Raw genomic sequence first — 26,557 nt, forward strand, 5'->3', positions numbered from 1 at the left:
ATGAGCTGCATTGACATCTTGCAGTGCACCATAGTAAATGCCTCTCCTTTAAATGTTCAAAACTCAGTCAACTGACTTTGGTCCTATCAACTGCATCACCTACTGCCAAGAACCCCCCCCCCCCCCCCCCCCCCCCCCCCCCCCCCCCCCCCCCCCCCCCCCCTTTGGATCACACATCTGCAATAAGGGCTGGGTATATACTTTGACACCAATCTTAAATTACATTACGGCATAAATCATTCATATACAGTACAGGTCGTACTACCCAAGCCCGGTCTGTTTAACCATTTCTCCTCCCTGCTTCTACGACATACCGTTAGACAGCCAATCAGCATGCTTAGCTATAGGTAAAAGTATGCTGCATGCTCATTGACTCACTGCCACTGAGATATACTCCACTATTGGTCCTTGCCAGAAAGTATTTAATTCAGTACCCAGCCTTATCTGCAGATATTTACTTTTCATCCTGAACTGCAGGAAGAAAAAAATAATCCTGTATTCATTTAATTTGACAACATACATTTCACAGACATTACTGAGCTTTAAATTAATCTACATTTTCGTGCTTTCCATTATACTATATTTAGCTGTACAAACAACAAAAATCCTTGTTTTGAGACATACATTTTTTTATTCCAAACAATTTAACCAAGCTTGGTTGCCAGTTCCTTGGCCTTTGCCTTCTCCAGCTTTGTGATGCGGGCTGTTGATTTGGGGCCCATGATACCACCTCCCCAGTGACGACGGATCTAATTATACAAAAAAAAAAAAGGGTTTTTAAAGAGTGCAATTGGGTCTCTGATAATATGCAATTTTGGACTTGGTACTTTATTTAGTAAAGTCAAATGAATTCTCACCTCCTCATATCTATCGTTGTAGTTGGTCTTGATGGCTTCCACAAGCTTGGCAAGTGCACCTTTATCCTCACTAGGAAAAAAAAAAAAATCTAGTTAATACAGTGTTGACACTATTTTGAGCTACTGATTCAATAACCATGTTGAGGGGGAAAAAATAGATAAATGTTGTTATATATTCTTTGGTTAAAAACAATTATAGCTTTGCGCTTGTCCTAAAATGTGGTGTTCTGGCAGAAAATGTAAACATCTGATTAGAGCATCCGACTAACGTAGCAGCACACACTCCCAACAGTACACTGTCCTTGAGAAATTTAATGAAACTTTTGTCAAATATAAAACAAGTTAACACCATGACAGTAAATAAATTATGAACCACTGCTGCAGAAAATTCTCAAAAGATGTTAAAAAAATATTTATATTTTGGCCAATGCTCAGGGTTAAAAAGCTCAAAGCATCAAGGTAAGTTTCAGGTGAAGAAATTCAAACATCACTGCATTAAGGCCAAGTTAAAGATCTCAAGACAGGTCATACTGTGATAAAAACAACTGCCAAAAGCTCAGTTGATGTCATACTTACGGGTTAGTCTGTGTGAAGGCAACTGAAGTGCATGTCTTTCTATGCACCAGTCTGCCCAGTCTAGCCTTGCCCTTGACAATGCAGTACGGGACGCCCATCTTGCGGCACAAGGCCGGCAGGAAGACGACGAGCTACAAGAGAAAGGGAGACAAGAGAAAGATTTAGGTAATCGTAGTGCGAAAAATTGTTGTATCTGACCAAGAATTGACATGTCTACAATAAAATGTTTTAATCTATAAACATGTACTCTTAGTTTGTGGTCTTTGCTCAGAATTAAAAAGCTCGTAAGTTTTGATCCACATAGAGGATTCAGGTGAAGAAATTCATACATCATTGCCAATGACCACTAGTCTAGTACCCAATTTTGAAAGTCCCACTGCTGCAACAAGCTTACCTCAATTGGATCCACATCATGGGCAATGATAACGAGCTGGGCCTTCTTGCTTTCCACCAGAGAGGTGACAGTGTTCACACCTGTAGAAAATGGTATAAGGAAAGGAAATTATCTTCTGACAAGATGACCCCTGAAGATATTTCATTTATTATTTTTGGCCAATGCTCAGGGTTAAAAAGCTCAAAAGCATCAAAGTAAGTTTCAGGTGAAGAAATTCAAACATCACCGCATTAAGGCCAAGTTCGATATGACTTCACAAGACTGGTCACAATTTAGTATTGACTTAAACCAACGTTGGATGTTTAACACAGTCTGACTAACATGTTACCCATCAATGACACCTTCTACAGCACTATTTACATTTAGTTCTTCTATCTCACCTGCACGGAGGACAGGAGGCCTCTTGGTAGGGGTATCTCCCTTTCCAGCTGCCTTCTGCTCAGCGCGTGCCAGCAGCCTCTGCTTCTTCTCCTGCTTGGTCTCTGGCCTGTACTTGTGGGCAAGCTTGAACAGCTGTGTGGCTGAGGAGAAAGGAGAAATTACAAATTTGAATTCATCCAAGCAAACAGTTGCTCCAAGTATGGTTTGTTCTACAGCATAACGAGTGGACAATTTTTCAAGTAATTGCATCAGTGATCTTGGTGGAATGTCAGCAGTTATTCAGATAGCAAATATTATTTCACATCATTTGCAAAGCCACAGCTATCAAGGACCCAAAAGCCTTAAATTACTACAGTTTTCTTCACATAAGTTAAACTTACCGGTCTGGCGGTCCAGAGCCTGGGTGAACTGGTTGATTGCAGGAGGAACCTTCAGACGCTTGTAGAGGATGGAGCGCTGCCTCTGCAGGCGGACATAACGAGGCCATTTCACAAAGCGCGTCAAATCACGCTTGGGCTGAATATCCTGGCCTGTGTGAAAAGACGATACATGTTTAGTATCTGAAAACCAAACTATGGCAAATCTTAAGGTTTAAATGTTACGTGCATCAGCGATCTTGGTGATAAAAGTTGTCTTCAGTGTGGATAAGATAGCAAATATTCGTTTACATCATCTGCACCGTTACAGTCCATTGTCCTCTCAAAATGCAACCTAAGGCTACTTACCGATGCCAAAGTTCTTTGGCCTCTTTTCGAACAGGGGGTTGACTACTTTTTTGGCCTCATGTTTCTTGGCCACAGAAGGGGCAGGTGCCACCTTCTTCCCCTTAGCCTTCTTTCCCTTAGGCTGTCAGAAAAAGAAAAAGAACACAGGATGCGTTAAAACATTTGAATGTAAAAAAATAAAAATAAACAATTCATTGTGCATTTTGGCCAATGCTCAGGGTTAAAAAGCTCAAAAAGCATCATGGCTTGTTTCAGTTCAAGAAATTTAAGTCATCATTGCATCAAGGCCAATGGTTGTATAAACAATGTAAACTAAAAATGTTACAATTCATTTGCATGAAACCCAAATTGGACATTAATGAGCTTCTGACCAAGGTACAGAAAATAGAGCTACTTTGACCCATAGTATTTTAGTCCCACAGCATAATTGTAAAGGTTATTAAACGTATAATGTTTCGTCCAAATAAGGTGGATTTCGGCTCTTGGTTGACGATTGGGATTACCAGCATGCATGGGCTTTGGCATCTATTGCTTAGCATCCAACCTCGTCCAACGAACGAACAGCTCCCAAATTACACAATGCATAGGCTAGTCTTAGATCAGTTAGTCAATGAAGTAAAAACAAGCACTAGAAGTAAAGCATCCAAGCAGTGCAGGGAATAAAACTAGCCAAATCCGCATGTTGATCACTTTAACCTTACACCGTTAGCATGCCATACAACCAGAGCTAACGCTATATGCTAACGTCAAGCTGCTAACGTTACCACTGCTCAAGCTTTTCTAATTCACAAACCAGGACATTCATACATTAACGTCAAGCTAACAAAGTCACTAAACATGTAGACTGGATCTAAGCTATGGCTGCCAACAGTAACGTTCCCACCAATACAACTGAATTGAATTTAAGGTTAAGTCAACATTAGCTATAATGCTTGGGCCCATTTACTCAATACAACCGGGAGCACAATCCGGAAACTTGTATCCCACTAAACCACGTTACCGTTCAGTTGAACTTCCATTTGTTGCAATTTTGAATTGGTTCCATTTTAGACACTGGTAGTCCACATTCATGCGGAAAACCCCCCAAAAAATCAGGGCAAACGAGCTTCTGATACCAAGCGTGTTCCCCATCGTTAGCTTTAGCTTCTGACATGGATTCACGGTGCGTCTCGTACCGGCTACACAAGGCTCAACTTAAACATGTTTTATACAAGTATAGAAAAATATCGACGCTCAATAACGACATTATATAAACACACAGGCTTCACATAATGCATACGTACGTCCTATGGTTATAAAATAAGCACACATTTAAGGATGAAGACAGATACAACAACTACAGTAATTCTCCAGAAGAAACGACTATGCACCCACCATGTCGGTTCAGGCAGAAAGGAAGACCGAGGGATTCTGGGTAGCCTAAATACCGCGAGGCTTGCACCGTGGTTACGTGGCCACTTATGCACCGATCTAGAGTCAGATATCACAGCTCGCTTGCTCCAGCTTTGTAGTTTTAAAGATTACGATTCGGACCCAGGATCAGCGTTGCAACATACAGTCTTAACATGCCAGGCACGTCATAACTATAACTTTCAAAATAAATAACATTATACCAAAACTTAGATTATTTTGTTGACCTTTTTTTTTTTACATTTCTTATTTTGTATTATTTTTACAAACATTTCAATTACATATTATCTAGTTCATTTCTTTTTAACAACAAAGACAAACACAGCCTGACAGACAGTAAGTTACTCAGCTTGGCCTGCTTCAGAAGAGTTGGTAGGAATTTAGTGTTGATGTTTCCTACTTCAGTCGTCGAGTGAAAAGGCACAGGTGTAAATAATACAATTCATTAATGATGCCTGAATTCCATATGGCGGCTTCTGTTTCAGGATCCAGTGCATATAGTGGCTGACTGTCACACTTTCGTGGCCTACCGGGGCACTTGAATACAACATTAGTAACACTCTTACATGTCCTGAAGGCCTTTTATAACATATCTGCTGTGATAGGTATTCTAATTCAAGCACATTTATCGAGTTTATATTTACATTGCTTCTTTTGACAATTTGTCTGCTTTCTGGTTTCCTATGATACCTGATTGTGCTGGGACCCACCCTAATTGGATATTTTTTACATTTTACAAACTATTCTTTAATTAGCCGACAAAGGTTCCTACAGTGGATCATCATTGTGGCTAACTGTACGTTTTAATGCGTGTGCGTGCCTATACAGAGTCACTACATGAGTATTTAGGTTGATCTCACCTGTTCAGCCCGTTTTAACTCCATCAGCATTTAAATAATCTACTTTTTTGGTGTGCTAATTACCATCTTGTAACTGGGAATCACCACTGCCGACCTTGTTACATCTGTGGACCCTTTCCCTCTGATACATCATTACAAATCCGTAAAAAGTCAATATACTTAAAATCATAAAATTACAGGAAACAGAGCAAGTAGAATTTGGAGACAATATGCGGGCAGGAACTGCTATTGCAGTTTACAGTATTAATAATTGTGTCTAATAGAAGACTTAAAGATGATTCATTAGCACAGTAATTTATAGTTACAATAAAATGGTGACACCTGCTGGCCAAATCTTTGGCTTTGCATTTGTATGGATGGATGGATTGAATTTGAGACGAAGTTATTTATTCTTTTAGGGCCAATGACCAGTCTGCCCCAGAATTAGCTCAAATGTAGCCCAGAATAGCTACATTTTATCAGCAGTCCCTGGGCAGGTAAATCCACATTAGTTCCTCTAGAACTCGCAAAATTAATCCCAGAATGGCAAACCATTCCTTGACGTAGCCTACTGCTGCTCTATCTGAATTTCCTCCATGATGCAAAACAGAAAAGCGAGATACGGTCTGTAAATCCACTCTTCTTTCTTGCGTTTTATGCATTATGTGCTCAACCGTTCATCCAACAGCGGACGAAGTTGACTGAAAAAAATACTAAAAGCATGGATGTATCATAGACTTTATTTTATTATTTGATATTTAATAATAATAATAGTTAAAAAAAGTTATTAATATTGACAGTCTATGGAATGTATTGAGAGAACTTGGTGACTCATTTCAACGACGTACGCTTTTACGTCACTTCCGTATACAGAGGGGCTTTACGGTTAATAAATAAAATTGCCCAAATGTATATCTATTTGAATAACGGTTTTGGCTAAATTAAACGTATCAAAGACATTACAAAGAAACCCAAATAGCAAGACAAACTGAATGAAAAGGGGGGGGGTATTTTTCAGCCCATCGCAGCGGGCTGGATTTGTCAGGCCGACGTCACCGTGTTTCCTCCTCTAGCCCTGCGTCTTGCCGCGCCGTGCCGTGCCGTGCCGTGCCGTGCTGGGGATGGGAGGGGGAGTGAGTTGTTTGGGGCTGGTGGGCCGGGGTGTTGCGGCTCTCAGCTCGGCTACTCGATATCTTGCTAGCATACTGTCGCCTGGCTGCATCCAGTATGGTTTGTTTACCAGAAGAATGAAATATAGCGATTATCATCGTGGCAGCTGCTACTCTTGGTAAATATGAGTCATTCGTAACTGCTGTTGTCATCGCTGCAGTAATGAGATGTTTTTGAGCTTTCGTTGGCAAACATAAGGCCTTTAAGTTGTGTAATTATGTGGCATAGTATGGGGATTGAAAGAATGGTCTCAACAACATCGGTATCTTACCTGTATTTCCGTTGTCAGTCAGGTGCGTCTGATTTATATAGGTGAATATCGTGTTTTTGTGTTGAGAGGAGGAAGCTAGCTTTAGCTACAACACATTGTCACCTGAATGACTACAGTTTTGTTATTACCGCACTGCCAAATCAGCAGACGTCCCCCCGAAGAGAGTGAGTAGCTATGGCTGAACAAGAGCTTTGTCCTCACCTGGACTCCATAGGAGAGGTAACCAAGGAGGATCTGCTCCAGAAGTCCAAGGTGGGTTTCCATTCATTTACTTGGAATGTCAAAGAAGCCCAGTTCAGGTCATTGGATGTGTGTGCCATGGCCTACACACCCCTTAAGGTTGTTGTAGCAGCCTTGTACCACTTTAGTAATAACCACGAGTTGGAATAATTGCTCTGCTATGTTGTCTCCATTGGGCATCGACAGTGAAAAGCATCCTTGCTTGCGTCAGCTCTCACTCTTCCTGATTGAACCAACATGTTTGTGCATTTCTAATATTTTATTGCAATCCTTTTGATTCTATTCTATCCATGCTGCAGGGAACTTGCCAGTCTTGTGGTGCAGGGGGTCCAAACCTGTGGGCATGTCTGCAGGTAAGGTCCTTTTAAAAGGTTTTAAATCTTTCTTTTCAAGGGTTAATTTGCTGGTTTGTCCACCTTGTCACATAAATGACTACTGCAAGCGCTACTAATGCTGCATTTTAGATAAGGCCAGATGAATGCTTAATAATTAATCAGTAGTAGATGGAAAAAACTTAGGCAGGCGAGGAAATGCACAATAATATGTGCAGTTACAGCAGTTAATTTAGATTCTGACATTTGACATTCTAGTACGGGATTAACTTTAAGATTAAGTCAAGACAGGAAGATGTTGTGACGTAATGTCTTTGAAAAATAGAAGAGAGGATTCAGAAGCCCATCTAATACAGTGTCTCTGCTCTGTAGAGTGACTGCCCATATGTCGGTTGTGGAGAGTCCTTTTCGGATCACAGCACCCTGCATGCACAGGTAAAACCTTCTCATCAAAACATTATTGGACGTGTATCTCCTTGCTGGATGCTGGGGGAAACATGTCAAACAGAGTCCGTTGAATGATTGCAAATGTGTTTCCTTTAGACTAAGAAGCACAACCTGACTGTGAACCTGACAACGTTCAGGGTCTGGTGTTATGTGTGCGAGCGGGAGGTATTTTTGGAGCACAGGCCTCCGCAGGTGCTTGTACCTGCTGCTCCCCACCACTGTAAAGCCACAGAGCAGGTAGGACTTCGCCTCCTCACCTTTCTCCCATTTAAAGTTTTATATATGCCATTTCAAATTCACACAATCTATTCGTTACTCCCCTTCATATTTATAGAATATATTAATCTATTTCATAGGAAGCAGCTCCTCAGACAGTAGGTCACCCACTAAAAGCAGTACCAATTGCTGTCGCAGAAGAAGAAGGTTCAGATTCAGAGGACGATGAGCTTAAACCCAGAGGTACTGTCAACCTTTCTTTTTCTTCTAAACAACAGTGCACTTGAATTTCCCAAATCTGTAAGTGCTCATGCTATTAAGACACAGCTGCCTTATGTATGAATTAGATATAATTGATTTTACAAATCAAATTACGAGTCTCACAAATAGTTACTAGGCATGTTTTCTCTGATCTAGAATACCATTGATAATTATCCCTTGATAAGAAAAACTGTGTGGCCAGGTTGGCTCAGTTGGTAGACACATTTACATAGAAGTTTATGCCTGGACGCAGAGGTCCAGGGTTCGAGTTCAACCTGGGTTGATATCCTGCATGCCTTCCCTCTCCCCCTACCTCACCTCGCTGCCATTAAAGGCAGAAAACCCCAGAAAAAGAAAATCTTTAAAAAAAAAGATAAAAACTTTGTTTGTCACAAGTACCAGGAAATCATCTTTGACAAGGCAGCTCAAGTGACATAAAATACTTATAAGAAATAAGACACATGTAGAGACAGTGTAAACACAATGACAGTAAAACAGAGCAAAAAGAAAACTAAATGGAGTGGGAAATGTTTCCTAAGTTTGAATATTCAGTATGGTGATGGCAGAGGCGATGAAAGATTTTTTTGCATGTTTCATGTGCTAGCAGGACTTTGTTACATGGACCTGATGTCAGTAACTGAAAGGGTTGATGGAGGGGGTGGGTGGGATCCTGTGTGATTGTAGGGGTGTCCTTCATTCTAAAAAATGTGTTCATATCTAAATGACTTAGTTTGTACACTTTTGCATTCTCTGGGATTTAAAAAAACCCTGTACGGCTGTTTCTCCTGTTTGTAGGGTTGACAGGAATGAAAAATATTGGCAACTCCTGCTACATGAATGCTGCTCTTCAAGCCCTGTCCAACTGGTGAGGTCACCTCCTGTTATTACATTTGGTCAATTACCAGGGGTGTGGCTTTTTTTTCTCTGTTTGTTATTTCATTTTTATTTTAGTTAGGCAGTTGTGTTGACAATTGTTACCTCTCTTTCCTCAATAGTCCTCCTCTCACTCAGTTCTTCCTGGACTGCAGTGGATTGGTCCGGACCGATAAGAAGCCTGCCCTCTGTAAGAGCTACCAGAAACTGATCTCAGAACTCTGGCATAAAAAACGGTAATGAACACATACAAGTGACATAAAATTACTTGATACAAATAACAGAATGTAGCTATACAAGACTTAAGTACTAGTGAATCATATAAAGTATATCAGACTAACTCTCATGGCGCCTACCCTCCCAGGCCCAGCTATGTCGTGCCTACCAGTCTGTCTCATGGCATCAAACTAGTAAACCCCATGTTTCGTGGTTACGCTCAGCAGGTAGGGGCAAGCAGCCAGCAGGTAACTACACCTGGCATCACTCAACAGCTTGATACGGTCTTGTTCTTTTTATTTCTAAACTGTGAACCCCTGTGCATCTCCCTCACACATTCCCAAAAGACTACTGTTATTTTTGTTGTTACTACATTTGTTATTAATAACCAAAGCTTTGACTTGTGTTGTTCACTTAGTATCAGTTTTCGGAGAATTTTAGTATTTTGCTTACATCCCCAGAACCAGACAAATTGTTCTGTAAAACAGAACGATAAATATGACCTAATTTCTTTAGTATTCATGACGTTAGCAACTTATAATTAGATAAACTACAATATGTACTTGTGTTTTTTTCCATTCTTAGAGAGGTTTATTGGTTTGTTTCTTAAAACAGTAGTTCAACAGTGCTTTTTGCTTTCTTGCAGAGAGTAGTTAGCCCAATTTAGCGCAGTAGAAGGAAACATCTAAGCTAAGCTAACCGTCTACTGCCTGTAGCTCTACTTTTTGCGCACAAAAATGTGAGTGGTATTGACCTTCTCATCTTACTCTCAGGCAAGAAAGCAAATTAGTGACTTTCCCAAAATGTCAAACTATTCTTTTAACTTTAGCGAGGCTTCTTGATCCAATAGATGTCTAGAATTCGAGCCAAGTTAAGCTAAACTTATGTCTCGACATACCTTTAATTTGCATGCAGAATAGTTACAAATGCATCTGCAACTTGGTCGGACTCTGTGGAAGGAAGAAAAACTGAATTATTTCTTGAAATACACAAACGACTCAAATGAAACCTTGGAGTTTGTCTGATTCTTTGTACAACAAATATATGTTTAAAAATAATGATGTTTAAAAATGGTTTCATGTTTTACTCAGGCCTATTACATGTTTGATTTGAAGTGTCTGGTTTTGTTTGACTGATAAGTCAAAAAGTGTTTTTAAATAATGAGTTTTACCTGTCTTCAGTAGGTGTGATTAGGTCCTCCTTGTACCACTTCTTACCAATGTAGAACATGTTTTTGTTGTTGAACAAGACATACTTTACTCACACATTACTCTGTCTATCTTCTTGTTTTAAAATAGCCATCTTGCAAAACTCCTGTGTGTGTTTATGTACATGTAGACACACTCATGCACATTCGTTTTGGGTGAATGCTATGTGCTTTTCTTGCTACAGGACACTCAAGAGTTCCTGCGCTGTCTGATGGACCAATTACACGAAGAGCTGAAGGAGCCTCTGACAGAGTGTAGCATGAGTGGGGAGGGAAGTGATGGGGAGGAGATAAGAGATGGAGATCGTTCCCCATCTGAGGATGAATTCTTATCCTGCGACTCTGGCTCCAGCAGTGACCGTGGGGAGGGGGGAGGAGTGGGTGATGGCGAGCTCCTACTGCAGGATGAGTGTGACGGGGTCAGGTCTGCGGCAGGGGGGATAGTGGGCGTCAGTACCGGGGGGGTGATCTCAGAAAAGGAGAGGCTGAAGGAAAGGAGAGTGTCTGGCTCTCCCCTCCGAGGAGGCTCGCAAGAGATGGATGAAGACGCTGATGTGGATACAGCAGCCGATGAGGGGGTTCCTGAGACGGGAGAGGAAGACGAGTTAACGCCAACCCCAAACACTGAGGTCCAAAGCCAAGAAAACAACCAGTTATCTGATACTGGCCAAGAGCAAAGCCCGAGCAACAACACCTCCGGTATAAGCCCAGCAGGATTATGAAAGTGGATTTTTCTACTTTATATCCCTATCATGTGAATTATGTTATTAAAACTGTCAATTCTCTGCATCCAACATGCTGTTTTCTAGAGCCAGACAATGAAGCGTCAATGACCCTTACCCAGTCCACTCCCTGCAGTCCTGTGCGAACCCTGCAGGAGCTGCATCCCAAAGTATCCTCTAGTCCACCTCGCTCCAGCCCCCTCCGCTCTGCAGGACCCGCATACTCCTTTAAAAAAGGTAAGGGCATTTTCAGAATGTGCAACAACATTTTATTCTCTTTTTGGTGTCAATGCAGCCAACAGTGGTGGTCTTCTGTCTGCCACATTATACACAGACATTCTTTTGCCTGCTTTTCCCTCATCCAACGACATCAACAATATTAAGTACATAATTAATTCATTAATTAATTAATATCCTCCTCCGCGTCATGAATTTTCCAGCTCAGCTGCTGCTCAGTGCCAGGAAAAAGAAACAGTCTCACTATCGCAGTGTGATCTCTGACATCTTCGACGGCTCCATCCTCAGTCTGGTCCAGTGTTTAACCTGTGACAGGGTGAGCTTCAACACCAGAGGGAGCCAAACATTAAGTGAAATTTAGATGAAAGTATGTCTGGTGTAATTGTGTCATTTCCGTATTTTTCATGATTATAATTAACAAAATGCATGAAAATCTTAATTGAACAATTAACATTTTACCCATTTGCTGAGATTAGTTGCAATTGCTTTGAAAAACAGAACAAAAAAACGTGAAATGATTTCTCATTGACCACACACTGATATGTGTAAACACACATTTAGTTAAATTTGATAAACATGTTTCTTTTTAAAGCTGTACTCTTATTGCTGAAATGCTGCGTTTAACCAATTCTATAAATGTTTGACAGGTTTCTTCTACAGTGGAAACCTTCCAAGACTTGTCCCTCCCTATTCCTGGTAAAGAGGACTTGGCCAAGCTCCACTCTTCTATACATCAAAACCTTCCAGTCAAAACAGGCGTGTGTCCTGAAACTTACGACTCACAGGGCTGGATCACCTACATCATGGACTCCATACGCCGGTCAGTGGGCCATGTTAAACTGTCAGAGGAGAGGAAGAAGTCAGCGTGTTTGAGCACATTAATTCAGCAGATTCTAATCAATGCGATTGCACACAATAATATGATGAGGTCATTGAAATGATTTAGTGAGGCATGTTTCTGGCAAGAGGTTTCATTTGACTTTGTGTTTACGTAAATCTAAAATTTGCTAAACACGGTATGACTTTGACAGTATGACTTATGTTTTTTAACATAAAAACATACACTTCTCAACATGAAGACAACACCCCCCCGTTCGTCATCACCACACACCCAGACAAAAATCTAGAAAAGATCACACAGTAACTACAATATTCAAGACCAGACAGAGACCAGACTACATAATAATACATACTAAACAAATGTACTGTATAAATGACAACACCATAAGCCCATCATACACGCCAATGCTTCTTCTGCGTCCTCCAGAAAGTTCAAGTACATTACCCTTATGTGCTTATCCATACCGCTTAGGATTGACCCATCTCCCCAAACAAATAATCTTGGGTTCCTGCAATCCAACTTGTAGGTTCCACCAATTTGGTGTGTCTTTCAGGCCAATTTTAAACAATGTGGAGTCCAATAGAAGCAATGCATAATCTTGAACTGACTGAGGCGCACCCTCACATTGCGTGACATAGTTTTAATATTCCTACAGATTCTGTCCCACTCCTCATCATCCAGTGTAATACTCAGATCCCTTTCCCATGTCTTTTTGAGGGCTGTCCAGGCTCCATCCCCCAGGTTCTGTATGAGCATAGAATAATACCCGGAAGCCTAATGACCTATTCCATATTTCAACAACATCTTATCTAAACATTCTGGTGCCTTCCGGGCTGATGAACTGGATCCAAAAATGTCCACTAACCAAGGGCAAAGTTGCAAATACTTAAAAAATCCAAAATTGCTGTACCACATCCTCAAAGGATTTCAACACTTGAAGTATTTAGATATGGATCCAGTTCAAACAGCCAGGCCGCTTTGGTCCAAACGACATTTAAGCGAAAGATTCTCAGATGTGGTTTTCTCCCACCATACAGTTTAACCGACAGGCTTTGTAAGGTCGATAATGGGGCAAGAAGAGATTGCTCAATACAGTACCCGGCTGGGGCTCTCTCGGGAGGAAGTGACCAGTGGGCCAGAAGCCCAAAGTTAAAAGCATAAAAATAAAATAATACCACATCTTTGGTAGACCAAACTTTCCTCTATCAATCTGTCTTTGTAATTGATTCAAATGTAGCCAGTTTTTGTTTTTTTTTACCATTCCATATACATGTCTCTGTTATCTTGTCAAACCATTTAAAATGTGACTGGGGAACCTCCAGAGGAAGAGATTGGTGAAGGTAATTCAGCTTGGGAACACAAACCATTTTCATAACGGGAGATTTAGAGTCGTCCTTCTATTAACATCACAAGATTTTATTAAATAATGGATCCAAATTAACCTTATCTAGGTCTTTAACTGGGGATAAGATACCCAGATATACACTACCTTGTTTTGGCCCACAGTATGACTTATTGAGGGAAGTTCCTTACAGAGAAAGATTGTAAGTGGAGGCAAGAGTGTTTTCCTTATCGCTTAGGATTGAAATAACCGAAATGAGGGTTCCACAAAAAATGTTAGGTGGGAATGTGGCTCCTGTCATGTCTCTTTCGGAAGATTCCACTTTATGTTGTCGTGGAGGGCACAGACGTACAGTTGAGGGTGTGTAGGTATCAAGAGGGCTTTGCTCGATATGTCAAGGCAATGCCTGTGTCCTTGTTCTGTTTGCACTTTAACCTGATCCGGAAGGTAGTTATTCTCAACTGAGGTAGATCAGCACGTTGAATGCTAGCATGTTGCTAGTCACAGGAGGTAAAGAGATAAGACAGCTTATTCCCTTCAATGATAAACTACCTTCTTTGAAATATATAGTGACAATCAGCCCCTCCTCTGTTGGATAGGTGTTTCCAGTTACTAGAGCTGCGCCATGAAATGATGAAGGATATTGGTTAGACCTTTGTCCTGACAGAATTCAGGAATTCCATCAGGGCGAATGTTTGTAATTTTTTACAAATCAATGCTCATAAAAACTGTGTGTGTGGTTCATGCAGTGATAGGGCTTTAAGAGCGTCCTGGAGTCAGTCCAGGACTGATGGGTTGGTGGAGATTATGTAGACTAAGGAGGGCTCTGAAGAGCTTGACCCACTGCTCCAGGATAATATTGGAGTGCTGAGCCTCCAGATGACAAGAAGAATTATGTTGCATTTTTAATGACTGTAGAAGGTTTTCAACTCTGTGTTAGAAAGTGTAGTTATTGTCTTTGTCAGCAAATCAGTGGGTTTCCTTATATCCCTCTCAGTATATGAGTTAATAAGAGGGTTGTATGCTGCTCGTTCAATAGAAAACTAGCATCACTTCCTGTGCATTTGCACATACCTGCACTACGTGACCTGAATTTATCATTGGAGATATTGGGACAGAGATGCAGAGACAGGCCTTGGCATGATATTTGCTCATCTTCCGCCAGTTTCCAGATTTCAAAAGCACCGTCATCACAGTGCTGGTGACGTTGTTTGGTGAATCTAGTGGTTTCTGAAGAAGTATAGATGAAGTATGGTGGAGGTGAGCTGGGTTGGGCCTCATTTTGATTTGATCTATTCTGATTCTTCCTTTTGATTCTTGTTTTTATTGATTCCGATTCTTTAAGGGGTGGAGTTGAAGCAGTTCACATGCCTATTTCACAAATAAGAGGAAAGTTTTATTTTGATTTGGTGGTGATTTACAGTTTTACCGTTTTTTGAAATGTAAAATAAAGCCACACTAGAGGGCCACTTACTGTGCTGCAACATAAAAAGCCCCTTTCCGCTACAAAAAAACCCAAACTAGCGCATGTTAAATTTGGAACAGATAATCGGATTTGAAACCAAATCATCCACAGATTCCAATAAAGAAACAATTCAGCTGGAACCGTAAATTTAAAAACAATTCCAAGTTGGGACAGGTTCTCAAAGCGTAATCCAAGTTAACAGACAACACATATCTTCTCAACACAACCCTGTTCTGCCATAGAGCCTTGGTGCTGAGCTTATTTATTTAAATGAGGGGGTAAACAGTTCCTGCTTCAACAGCCATCTGAGGAGCAAGCCTTCAGGAGAGATCTGGTGTATTTGGGCCCTTCAAACTTGCAATCTACGATCCTTTCTAGAGCTAATATTGCTCCAGGCAGCCTTTCATTTGGGTTCATTTAATCATTACAAGTTCCCAACCCACATGAAGGTAATTTTTGCCAGATCACGGTGAAGAGACTCTGTGGCTGCAATGGTTACATCTCTTTGTATGATTCCTCTGAACAGGTTTGTAGTTTCATGTATCCCCAGTTGGTTTTGGGGGCCCATGGTGACCCTAGAGGACTGCCTCGCTGCCTTCTTTGCTGCAGATGAACTCAAAGGTAAACAATACTACACTGTGCTATTTAGCTATAATACTCTAGTTTTCAATTGGTCTGTACTCAGGATTTCGTACACATGGCTCTCACTAACCATTACCAAATTTATGAAATACCTACAGTGCGTTTTTTCAAACCACATGCACTAACATGCACGTGAAGCCAGACCGGCCATCAAAAAAAAGAACCGAGAAGCTCAGGCTACAACACACACAGAGTGTTTGACTTCATCTCTGCTCAGAACGCCATTACTCCACTATATCGTTACATAGTAAAAAAGTGTTTGCTGCTATATTAATGATCTGAATATTAAGAACAGTACTTTTAAGTGATCAGGTGTAGGTGAGAAAAAATGTATGTCAGAAGTAACATTTACCATAACCATTCTTTTTTTCTACAGGGGACAACATGTACAGCTGTGAGAGATGTAAAAAGTGAGTATGTATTGTAAATCCAGGTGGAAACATGAATTAGAACCAGAGAATTTCTCACCTTAATTGCTAAAAAAACCTTCATACAACAGTATTTTTCATTTAGATTTAGATTTATTTTGACACCGTATTTTTTCCCCCACAGGCTAAGAAATGGTGTCAAATATTGCAAAGTACTTAGGCTTCCTGAGGTATGATCTCCTTCTTGCTGCAGATAACAAGATTAGTTCTGCTTGTGGCTGGCTTCATGAAGTGTTATTTGCTTGTGTAGATTCTGTGCATTCACCTGAAACGCTTCCGGCACGAGGTCATGTATTCGTTCAAGATTAGCAGCCACGTATCCTTCCCGTTGGAAGGCCTCGACATGCGACCTTTCCTGGCTAAAGAGAGTCCATCCCAAGTCACCACTTACGATCTGCTGTCAGTGATTTGTCACCACGGCACTGCAGGAAGTATGAGGAAGTTATTTCAACATGGTTAACATATTTTAAAGAATTAGCAAATGTGGTGTACACTTTCATGTACGTTCTTTTTCTTACCCTTTTTGTGGTGCTGCAGGTGGACACTATATAGCTTACTGTCAGAATGTGATCAATGGCCAGTGGTATGAGTTTGATGACCAGTATGTCACAGAGGTCCATGAGACAGTGGTGCAGAATGCAGAGGCCTATGTGTTGTTCTACAGGTAAGCATTTAAAAATCCATCATGGCAAATATTTATACAGAATATAGTTATTCAAAATGTTGTTACCGACTGTGCTTCTTCCTGGACTCGTGCAGGAAAAGTAGCGAGGAGTCGCTGCGAGAGAGGCAGAAGGTGGTGGCTCTGGCCAATATGAAGGAGCCCAGCCTGCTGCAGTTTTACATCTCCAGAGAATGGCTGAACAAGTTCAACACTTTCGCCGAACCGGGCCCCATTAGCAACCACACATTTCTTTGTCAGCACGGAGGTTTGTGATACAATCATGATCCGAAAAAATTAATGATGTCAAAACCTCACCTTATCACACTGACATAACATGCACATGCTTCCTCAAAGGGGACATAAAACCAGCCTACAATTTTGGGGTTTTAAGGAAGAAATGCTTTTAAGTTGCATTATGCACTATGCATGAAGTATGTTTTTGTAGTAACCAGAGCTTGATAAAAAATTAGGAACTTGAGTCAGACGGTTTCAGTTTCTCCAGGTTACACTTTGACCATTCTATAATCAGTGTTTCTTGTGGGTTCTCTAATTATAGCGAATAAATTAATCACTTGAGTACCCATTTAAAAACAAATAGACAATACCAAATAACCCCACAGCAAAATAAATGTCTAATATTTGTTGGAATTTGTTGTCGATCAGTAGCAATTTTTCATTGCAGTAGCAATGATTTATTTTTTTATGATTTATTATTTTAAATTGATGGTGGTTGGCTAGTTTACATGTCAAATTAATTGGAAAACCATGGCTTTATTGCTTTTGTGTTTTTTTGAGATAAAGGCTATCATTGTCTAAGAAGACAGCAAGGATGAGGGAGGGGATTTTGTGTAGGAGGAGAATACATTTACCATAGTTGTTGGAATTTTTACTGGTCTCCAATTCGGGCCGGAAAAGGTCATATATTTCTCCTTTAATTTAAACATTTTATTTCCGTACAGGGATTCCGCCGAATAAATACCAATACATAGATGACCTGGTTGTGATTGTTCCTCAGAATGTGTGGGAGTACCTTTTCAACAGGTAAATATGCAACCATTTTACATTACCATTTCAATTTTGAAGTTGTGTCTAATCAATATTTCTTTATTATATTGCTCAAAGTAATAAAGAATATGGATCGGAAAGTAAAACAAATAAGAGTGTAGAGATGTGAAAAGACATGGTCTATTTTAATTAAATGAATCTGATAATTGTTTAGTCACAGCTTAAGACATATGTAAGAAAGGTCCCTGCAAACTAAACACAGTGTTACCATAATGTAATGGAAAAATGTATCTGATTTGATCAATGCAATGGCAAAACGTAAACAAAGGCCTTATCTGAACACAGATTGGATACATTTGAATGCATATTTTCAGACCTCATTTGTTTCCATCATTTGGTGTTTCTGTCCTTAGTTTTGGAGGTGGCCCAGCCGTGAACCACCTGTATATGTGTGCCATCTGCCAGGTGGAGATTGAAGCTCTGGCTAAACGCAGAAAACTGGAAATAGACACCTTCATCAAGGTAAAAGCCTATATTCTGCAAGGGCTTACCTGTACTTAAATGTGTCTTCATGCTTTGTGTTGGATGTTGACTGGGTAGTTTTCTCTTGTCTGTAGCTGAACAAAGAGTTTCAGGCTGAAGAGGCTCCAACGGTGATCCTGTGTATCAGCATGCAGTGGTTCAGAGAGTGGGAGAGTTTTGTGAAGGGCAAAGACAATGGTATGGCCCTGCAGGAAGACAAACCATAATGCATTAAAGTTCTTCATCTTTATTCCTTTACAAAATATCTTTTATGATTTGTTTTGTCAGAGCCACCTGGTCCCATTGACAACAGTAAAATTGGTGTTATGAAAGGAGGGCACATACAACTGAAGCAAGGTAAACTGCAGCACTGGTCGTAAAGCCGGAAATGAGAAAAACAGACAATAAATCATGTATTTTATGTGAATCTCTCCCTTCAGGTGCAGACTATGGTCAGATCTCAGAGGAGACATGGCAGTACTTGTTGGGTATTTATGGCGGAGGCCCTGAGATTGCAGTGAGACAAACCGTGGCCCCGGCTGACCCTGACAGCCTTCATGGAGAGAGGAAGATCGAGGCAGAAACCAGAGCACTTTGAGATAAAAAGGAGGTTGGGATGTTTACTCATTGGGAAACACTGTAAATCACCATAATCCAGACCTCACATTCCTCTTTCTTCATATACACAGACTTGCATTCAATCACGTGTTTAAATATACTTTTGGGTGCTGTGAAACATTTTACTGGAAGCCGTGGAGCTGGCACTAGCACCTTTTCCACCCACTTCGCTTATGTCAACCACATGAGCTCATAAATTCCTTCTGACCAGCAGAGATTAAGATGGCCGCACATATGGCCAAGAATAATTGAGGCAGCACATCAAGCTCATAAACAGCTGTAAATCCAGTCTAGTGCGTAACTTTTTATATTAATGAACCTCTACTGTTTATAAGCCATTGCCAAATGAGTTGTTACAAAGCTAATTAAGACTATCAGCTCCACAAAACTCTCTTTGTATTTTCAGTATGGCTGTGTTCAGAAACTCGTGTTGTCTGGCGAATTTTCACACGCAATTGAGTGAAGATAAATACCTCTTCTGAAGAGTCCATCATGTTTTTTTAAATCCTCTGTGTCCTCCTTGGCTACTAGCAACTGTGTGGAGGAGGGGTTGTGGGGGTGCGCAATCACAGAAGGCTTGTGTCATGTGGACGTGCACAGTTTTGTCGTCATTACTTAGAATTCCCCATGCGGGAAACAGAAACTACTCACTAAAGTTTAAGGGTGCATTTGTTCTCAACTTTGTTTTTTACTTTATTTTCCCCAGGTCTTCTGATTCCCTTTTCTACTTCTGCCCTCGCAGGAAGCTGAGGAATTTACACCTTGGTGATGAATCCTTGTTGTGAGCACTTTGTAAATGTAGCAACGCATCATTTTGAAGCTGTGTCGCAAGAGGGTGAAATGATACTTAAATATCACATAGGTTATTTATTGGATAACTCTGACCCTCAATGTTAAGGTGGTAAAAAAAAAAAAAAAGACGTGTCACATCTCTGGAGCTGTTTTTGGTAGCTATGGTGTTTCAGTGGCCGCTGTAGTGACTAGGTGTCAGATACTTTGAAACTGGCAGCGAGCTGCTGGTGTCGTGAACCAGTTACTCAGGAGGAGAACAGAACTACAGGCTGATGTTTGGTTTAAGGACTGAACTGTTCTTCATTGGAAGCAACAACCAAGAGACGTTAACATGCTTTCTGTTGTTTGCCTGTTTACTACTCTCATAGCAACAAGTTCAGAAAACAAGTGAGATATATTACATAAACCATACCCTTGCACCTACAACCTTAAATACAGTTAACTGAGCCCTCAGGAATGGAAGCCTTTTTTTGTTTAAACCAGCAAAATGATCAGATTAACAAACTTTAAGAAAATACCACAGCAGGTTTGTGTCCAACCACAAAACATGCATGTGTTCCAAATACTATTTTCAGTGTGTATTTGAAAAGCTCCAAAACTGCTGCTCCTTAATTTGGACCTGTAAGGACATTTCACTGTCAAGTTTGGTTTGCTCAAACGCACAATAACATCTTTTCTGTGCTCAAAATGATGGAAATATTCAGTCGCTCCTCTACAGCACTTTCATGAATGGGCATATATACAGAGATGTATGGCTATAGTTTGAAAAAGAAAAATAATTGAAGTCATGTGCAATAGTGGAAAATTTGCCAAAGGGATAAAACAAATCCTGTGCAACAAATATTTTATGTGGCTTATTGAATAAAAACGTACATGATTAGTTTGTATTTATTTTGAAACATAAAAGTGAGAATGACCTCATTTTAGTTCATTAGAAGAGTTAACTAAAAATTACTAGTTTTTGAAAGTAAGAAATAATCACATAATCACAGATATTTAGCACAACATGCACAAATCCAAAAATCAGCTAAGGTAAACAACTCCCAGTATTTCCGTTTGAAGCAGCCAAGAAGCTAAGTTGCTCAAAGTAAAAAAAATTGGAATATCAATAGTAACATCACATATTGTTGTGTAGAGGTTTCCTTTACAACATAACAAAATCAAGAGTTAAAGGTTAAAATGTCTGAGGAATTAGTCAGTTCAAGCTTAGCTAAATCAACCACATCCACCTCTTATCTCAATGTAGATAAATCACATGCTTGCCTTTTTCTCAATGTACAGATCTGCTTTTGCAAAATCTGCCACCACATTTTAAGCAGTTCAGGCCGAGCATCGTGGTAGAGTGAGCAAAACATGGGAAACAACATGACATGTGTAGTGTAACTGTGCTTTTCTGTTATATTAATAATAAATACAAACTTTAAAAGACCAAACTTTTTTTCTGTTAAATTGAATTATTAGTTGTGTTTATATAGCACAATTTATTTAGACCGTTTATAAAATTAAAAGGTAATATAAAAAAATAAAAGATTCCTTTTTTTTAGTTGATTAGAATTCACTATTTGATGGTAACATCCCCTGGCGTGTTACATTAAGCACCAATAATAAATAGTTTTAGTTTATAAATAAATAATTAATTATACTTACTAAACATGTACAGAAATGCCTCCTGAAATCAGATTGGATAAACACTCCTACTTACCAGTGTAAACGGCCACAAAACGTGTCAGCAAAGACAAATGAGTGACAGCATCTCAAAGCCTATTTATGAATGAAAAAGAAGCGGGAAAAAAAATGTTTTTCAATACCAAGTGACTAAGAATGAACACTGATTTTAATCTTTAGCTGTCATGCAGTATTCACACAGAGATACAGTAGTTCTTACCTTCTGCTGCTTGCTAGCTATAGATGTATGTTAAACATACAAGACATCAGTGGTATCGATTTTCTCAAATAAGTGGCAAAATGTCAAACTTTTCCTTAATGAGCATAAACAAGTTCAGCCTCAAAATGAAAAATCATAGTTTGTTGCTTTTCTACTTGGTTTTCTCCGCTAAAACTTTCAGATTCCAGGACAAGCAAGACAGACAGTAAAACATACGTAATCTGATCAGATCCAACACTTTTAACAAGCTCGGCAGATATTCAGAAGTGTAATTATCAGAAGAGCAGCTTTACCATTCCCCAGGCAATATATTCAACAACGCATGCAAACCATAAACCAAAATACCTTTACTAAACCTTTTCCAACCACAGATATTTTGACTTGTCATAGCATAGAAAAACTAATACTAATATCATCAACAATCTCTATATACTGTATTTCATTTAAGTTTGACAGTAAGCCATGCCAGAGAGGAAGCATGCATATTGCCAAGGCCCTGAACCTGGAGCACCTAAATGGAAGGCAGCCAGGGAGTTTCTAGGGTGGCAGAGTGTACGATTGATTGCAGGTGGCAGGGTTTTTAACAACACTGCAGATGTTTTTTTGTCAGTTTTTTTTATTTTGCCAGTGTCCTTTTTCACCTGTTTTGTTTAGGCAACTTAGGGGCATCAAACACAAGTTGGACCACAACACTTATCCACTTTCAAGTTGATATGACAAACATGTTAGCAAGCCGTTGCTTATTTATACATCCAGCAGTAACGGAGCAACATTCATGTTTGTGGCCACCTGATGAAGACAAGTCCAATATTCACTTGCTTTTAGCTTTGTTTTTGGTCTCTACCATCTCCTGACGGAAATATCAGTCTCTTTTTCTGCTAAATCCTCCACTACGTTCACCTGCTAGTTGCTAACTGTCTATCTGCTGCTTGGTGTTGACCAGGTAGTGTACAATAAGGCTTTAGAGATTTATCAAAGTAAACAGTTGCTTGCTGCAGCTAAAATCAACCTAAAACAACAGCAACAGTGACCCAAAACATAAAAGTTGTGGAGCTAAACAATGAGCTGAAACTCGCCATGAAACTCCTAAAGCTGATGGCAAGCTGCAGATTCAGGTATAATTCGCGGTAGGGTCACCACAACCCCTTTCACATCAATGTGATGCATTGTTATAAAAAACATCAATCATAGCAGCTTTGAGTTGGAAGCTTGCAGTTTGAGTGGTTGTGTTACAGCCTGGCTAACGTCACTGTAATGGCTAACAACATCAACTGAGCAAGCAGTTAACCTTGAACTTACCTGGCCCTCTCAGACGAGGACTTTAATATATGGAGGTTGCCATAACCCTCCTGAATCGTCTGTGACCAGAAGCATTAAATACTAACAGAAGGCAGACATCATTAATGTTATTAATTTCCCTTGAAATGTTACCACTATGACACGTCAAAGGTCAGCTCTTTCTATTAACTTTATTCCACAACATGGCCTAAATTCTTCCATGTCTCCCTGTTTTCTTTGTTGATGTGTCCAAAGAGCAATTCACCAGTTTTAATAAAAGAGGACACTAATTTGTTAATTTGTCTTAAGAAAACTGTTCTGTAGTATTTTTATTGTTACACATGTCCCATCTGTATCTACCAGAAAGGATTTAATACTACAGGGGTTTGTGTGTGTGCTATCTTTAGATTGTTTTTTGGGAGTAAGTGCAATAAAACAAAAGACAAATCTTTGTGCAATCTTATCATCAAAGAGACACTGGACAAACACAGAGAGGTTTGAACAGCTGACAGTAAAGACTGAGGCAGTGCAGCTTTTATTTTTCAGTATTAAGAAACGTGGAGTGGTAATTACTTAATTATCCCCAGTTGTGAGTTTGTTTGCTTGTGTTACAGCACGTAGCTATTTGTGTGAGAATTCCATTTCACTGAAAAAATATTAGCATCGCTGTGGTTAGAAAGAGTTTATCAGTGATATCATGACACCCTGGGGACAGCACAACAGGATTTCACTGACTCGTGTTTTGCCTACATTGTACAGCGTGTGGCTGTTGTGGTCATGATAATGGCGATGCTTTGATAACATGGGACTTCAGTGATTGACCTTAATTTAATGGGATGTCTTATTGTCTGTAAAACTGATGTAATTATTCTGGTTAAATTATTAAAAATGCCTGGTCTTTGATTTGTGTTTTTTTTTGCTGTGATATGGAGAGAGATATATAAACACAGAACTGAAAATGGAAGAAACCTAAAACCATTATTTGATATTTTATCTGATGGAACACAAATGGTCATTTTGTCGTTTTGCATCCCTGCATATTCCAGGAAGGGGGAAAAAACTGGATTGTTTGCATTTCTTGAAACCAATCACAATCGTCTTAGGTGGCGCCCAGTTCTGAACGCAGCGTCGTTGGCTCTGCAAAATAGTCTCAGGTAGGAACTTGATTTTGCAGCCCGCAAGATAAAATGCCAGAAACCATATTAACGGGTCAAGCAATACAGCTATACATATTAGCTGGATACATGGGTTATTCGTAATTTGTTCGTTCTTCGCCGTGTGTTTTACATTAATTGGCGATCCCCAAAACGTACCAGTGAGATATTTAACTTCTTTGTAAATATTTACAATCATTGCATAATCCAAATTTTCTTCACAGCCATTTTCACCGTGTAGTAACTGCACATTTAAAACAGAAAGCATGCATTGCAATCCAGGGGTTTGGAGTTTAGTTGGAGGAATAGTTTGACATGTTGGGAAATATGCTTATTCGATTTCTTGCCGATTGTCAGTCATATTTGTGTGTTAAATACGAAGCTACAGCCAGGAGACATTTAGCTTAGCTAAGCATAAAGACTAGCCTGTCTCTGTCCAAAATGGTAAGAAAATGCCTACTAGCACTTCTAAAGATAAACACATTATACCTTCTTTTTTTTATCCATACAAAAACTGAAGACCAGAAACGTATACATATACAACCAGGCTAACTGTTACCCCCGTATCCTGTCTTCATTCTAAGCCAAGCAAACATGATGCTGATTTAAGCTCCATACTTAATGACATGATCTTCTCATCTAATTCTGGACAAGAAAGTGAATAAACAAACTACTATTGATTGCATTATAGAAAATGGCAGGACATTTTATCCTCTGCTGCAAAGATTTCAACCAATCGTTTGAAAATGTGTCTTCTGAATCCTCCATGGGCCTATCGACGGGTGCAACAGAGACGTATAATAAATATGTCAAGAGGAATCAGCGTATGCATATCTAAATGTGTTACTACTTCTCTTGACACACCAACTTAGATTATATCCATTTGGGTTTTGTTCACTACTCATATAGAGTAAATGATAACGTAAATGCACTTTTTGTTTCGTAACTTGTGTTATGTACTGAGAAAATATACTAAAGTGTAAGAGACAGAGTGAAAGGGTTTACCTGTATAGATTTGAGAACGAGTGGGACAGCTCAAGTGAGTAGCTGTGATGTCATCTTAAGTCCCATACGCATGCTGAGCTGTATCCAGCCCAGACAGACGCAGACTGAGAGGAAAACACACCAGGCTGATGAAAGGATATGATGCACATAGAGAGCATTCTTGAAGACAGGAGAGCCGACACATTGTTCAGGTAAGACACAAAGGCAAAACAAAAACTGGCTTGGGGACACAAATGTAGCTGCAGCATTCGTCCATATCGCATTACCTAAAACATTGGCATGTTTCCTGCACAGGGTGTGTGTGTGTGTGTGTGTCATCAAAGCTGGGATACTTACTTGTACGCTGTAAGGTATGCACTTGGTGACACAACAGATATACTGATGAATAATGATACATCCCATAGCAGTAGTTGTATAGGCAATTGAATATTAAATCAGCAGATCACAATACAGTGAGAATCCAGAACAGCGGGGGAGGCTGGCTTTAAAAGGGTTACCCCTGCTGTGTATATTCACCGGGCTGGGATGGGTGTGGCGAGGAGCAGCAGACCACTTGTCCTATCCATCCTCATCTTTAATGTCATTTACACTCTTGTTGATGGCTCTCTGTGCACCAGCCAGCTTTGCATGAAGGTCAGATCATAGATTTAGGAGGGCAGGTTAAGATCTGCATTAATGAAGTAGAATAATTACCAATTAGAAATTAGCTACTTGGATTCCCTTGTATTCTCTCTGTAACGGTTACAGATATGTTGACCAATTGTACACAGCAGACACAGTTGTTCATCACCTTATCAGTGTAGTAGTGTAAGTATCAGCGTAACGTCCTCCTCTGTTTGTTGCTACAGCTGTCAGAACATTCTGCCAGGGTAATACATACATTTATAACATTCATGATTATGAACACTTGAGTTGTTCCCCCACTTTACCTCAGAGTATGCAGCGGTTACCCCTTTCTTACCGCGCTCGCAGCCAGTATGCAGTTTGGTAAGATAAAGTCGCAATTACAAAAATATGTCTGCTACTTCAGCACCATGGACAGCGCCTTGGATTTCCACAGCACAACACAAAAACAACTGATATTTCCGAGTCATGGTCGGGGCCATAGATTCTAACTTGTAAAAACCTAAGCCTGATAAAGGATAAACGAGTAAGGTCGACAAGGCCAACATATTAAATTAAACAATCTTTTTGGCCCAGCACCTTCTCTGCTACTAAGGAATTTGGGGTGGGGGGTAGCCGTTTGTAAGGTTGTAAGGTTACCAAAGGGCATACATTTTGGTCATTTTAACAGTGGAATGTCTGTATTAATCGGTCCCCAACTTACCTACATTTGTTTCTTTCCCCAAGCACAGCCATGCTTCATCAAGCTGAAGAGAGGATAACTAATAGGACACAAGGAGGAACTCGTTAATCAAAGCTTCAGTATGAGCAGGCCCTAAGGTGATCCTGCACCCAGCTAAAGCAAAAATCAAAGTGTTGCAGTATCGTCAGAGGAGAAGGAGAAAAGGAAATCCTGCATAAGCCTCGTTGGACAGACTG

The 26,557-nt window shown here is 40.0% G+C and overlaps 2 protein-coding genes, 1 long non-coding RNA gene and 6 other non-coding genes across 13 annotated transcripts; 1 reads left to right on the forward strand and 8 right to left on the reverse strand.

Moving 5' to 3' along the window:
* Positions 1 to 617: 617 nt before the first annotated feature.
* Positions 618 to 6,450, reverse strand: rpl7a (ribosomal protein L7a). The gene is made up of 8 exons (XM_034896998.1): positions 6,239 to 6,450; positions 2,934 to 3,058; positions 2,589 to 2,738; positions 2,208 to 2,348; positions 1,828 to 1,907; positions 1,434 to 1,564; positions 858 to 927; positions 618 to 749 (listed from the first exon to the last, which is right to left on the reverse strand). The coding sequence occupies exons 1-8, from the start codon at positions 6,448 to 6,450 to the stop codon at positions 645 to 647; spliced, it is 1,014 nt and encodes a 337-aa protein (XP_034752889.1). The 3' UTR covers positions 618 to 644.
* Positions 1,284 to 1,353, reverse strand: LOC117959933. Its single transcript, XR_004660044.1, has one exon. It is a non-coding gene; the product is annotated as a small nucleolar RNA SNORD36 (small nucleolar RNA).
* LOC117959932 lies at positions 1,696 to 1,772 on the reverse strand. Its single transcript, XR_004660043.1, has one exon. It is a non-coding gene; the product is annotated as a small nucleolar RNA SNORD36 (small nucleolar RNA).
* On the reverse strand, positions 1,988 to 2,058 carry LOC117959921. Its single transcript, XR_004660033.1, has one exon. It is a non-coding gene; the product is annotated as a small nucleolar RNA SNORD36 (small nucleolar RNA).
* Positions 2,453 to 2,520, reverse strand: LOC117959924. Its single transcript, XR_004660035.1, has one exon. It is a non-coding gene; the product is annotated as a small nucleolar RNA SNORD24 (small nucleolar RNA).
* On the reverse strand, positions 2,812 to 2,886 carry LOC117959923. Its single transcript, XR_004660034.1, has one exon. It is a non-coding gene; the product is annotated as a small nucleolar RNA SNORD24 (small nucleolar RNA).
* Positions 3,143 to 3,215, reverse strand: LOC117959920. The gene has a single exon (XR_004660032.1). It is a non-coding gene; the product is annotated as a small nucleolar RNA SNORD36 (small nucleolar RNA).
* Positions 6,129 to 23,759, forward strand: usp20 (ubiquitin specific peptidase 20). 4 transcript variants are annotated; one of them, XM_034897234.1, is made up of 25 exons: positions 6,129 to 6,470; positions 6,768 to 6,875; positions 7,163 to 7,216; positions 7,568 to 7,630; positions 7,739 to 7,879; positions 7,999 to 8,101; positions 8,915 to 8,984; positions 9,115 to 9,228; positions 9,357 to 9,456; positions 10,601 to 11,114; positions 11,225 to 11,374; positions 11,578 to 11,690; positions 12,022 to 12,194; positions 15,549 to 15,643; positions 16,041 to 16,074; positions 16,217 to 16,262; positions 16,343 to 16,523; positions 16,630 to 16,756; positions 16,852 to 17,021; positions 17,716 to 17,797; positions 18,175 to 18,283; positions 18,379 to 18,481; positions 18,572 to 18,640; positions 18,724 to 18,890; positions 19,606 to 23,759. In XM_034897234.1, the coding sequence occupies exons 2-24, from the start codon at positions 6,798 to 6,800 to the stop codon at positions 18,879 to 18,881; spliced, it is 2,847 nt and encodes a 948-aa protein (XP_034753125.1). In that variant the 5' UTR covers positions 6,129 to 6,470; positions 6,768 to 6,797; the 3' UTR covers positions 18,882 to 18,890; positions 19,606 to 23,759. The 4 variants fall into 4 exon arrangements, with proteins under 4 accessions (XP_034753125.1, XP_034753127.1, XP_034753124.1 ...); XM_034897236.1 differs by having other exon boundaries at positions 9,357 to 9,435; positions 18,724 to 18,893; positions 19,608 to 23,759; XM_034897233.1 differs by having other exon boundaries at positions 6,130 to 6,470; positions 18,724 to 18,893; positions 19,608 to 23,759.
* LOC117959887 lies at positions 9,638 to 16,855 on the reverse strand. Of its 2 annotated transcripts, XR_004660019.1 has the most exons (3): positions 16,611 to 16,855; positions 16,358 to 16,514; positions 9,638 to 10,997 (listed from the first exon to the last, which is right to left on the reverse strand). It is a non-coding gene; the product is annotated as an uncharacterized LOC117959887 (long non-coding RNA). The 2 variants fall into 2 exon arrangements; XR_004660018.1 differs by lacking the exons at positions 9,638 to 10,997; positions 16,611 to 16,855 and adding an exon at positions 11,721 to 12,213 and having other exon boundaries at positions 16,358 to 16,602.
* Positions 23,760 to 26,557: the final 2,798 nt, after the last annotated feature.

The sequence above is a fragment of the Etheostoma cragini genome, chromosome 16 (genome assembly GCF_013103735.1).
Source record: "Etheostoma cragini isolate CJK2018 chromosome 16, CSU_Ecrag_1.0, whole genome shotgun sequence".
NCBI lineage: Eukaryota > Metazoa > Chordata > Actinopteri > Perciformes > Percidae > Etheostoma > Etheostoma cragini.

Bases quoted from the DNA above. Each gene is read 5' to 3' on its own strand.
- usp20 (XM_034897234.1), top strand. From the start codon at position 6,798: ATGGCTGAACAAGAGCTTTGTCCTCACCTGGACTCCATAGGAGAGGTA. The intron at 12,195-15,548 runs GTCAGTGGGCCA...TCCTCTGAACAG, and splicing joins ATCATGGACTCCATACGCCG to GTTTGTAGTTTCATGTATCC. The intron at 15,644-16,040 runs GTAAACAATACT...TTTTTTCTACAG, and splicing joins TGCTGCAGATGAACTCAAAG to GGGACAACATGTACAGCTGT.
- rpl7a (XM_034896998.1), bottom strand. From the start codon at position 6,450: ATGATAATCGCTATATTTCATTCTTCTGGTAAACAAACCATACTGGAT. The intron at 1,908-2,207 runs GTGAGATAGAAG...CATTTTCTACAG, and splicing joins GCCTCCTGTCCTCCGTGCAG to GTGTGAACACTGTCACCTCT. The intron at 750-857 runs GTGAGAATTCAT...TTGTATAATTAG, and splicing joins ACAACGATAGATATGAGGAG to ATCCGTCGTCACTGGGGAGG.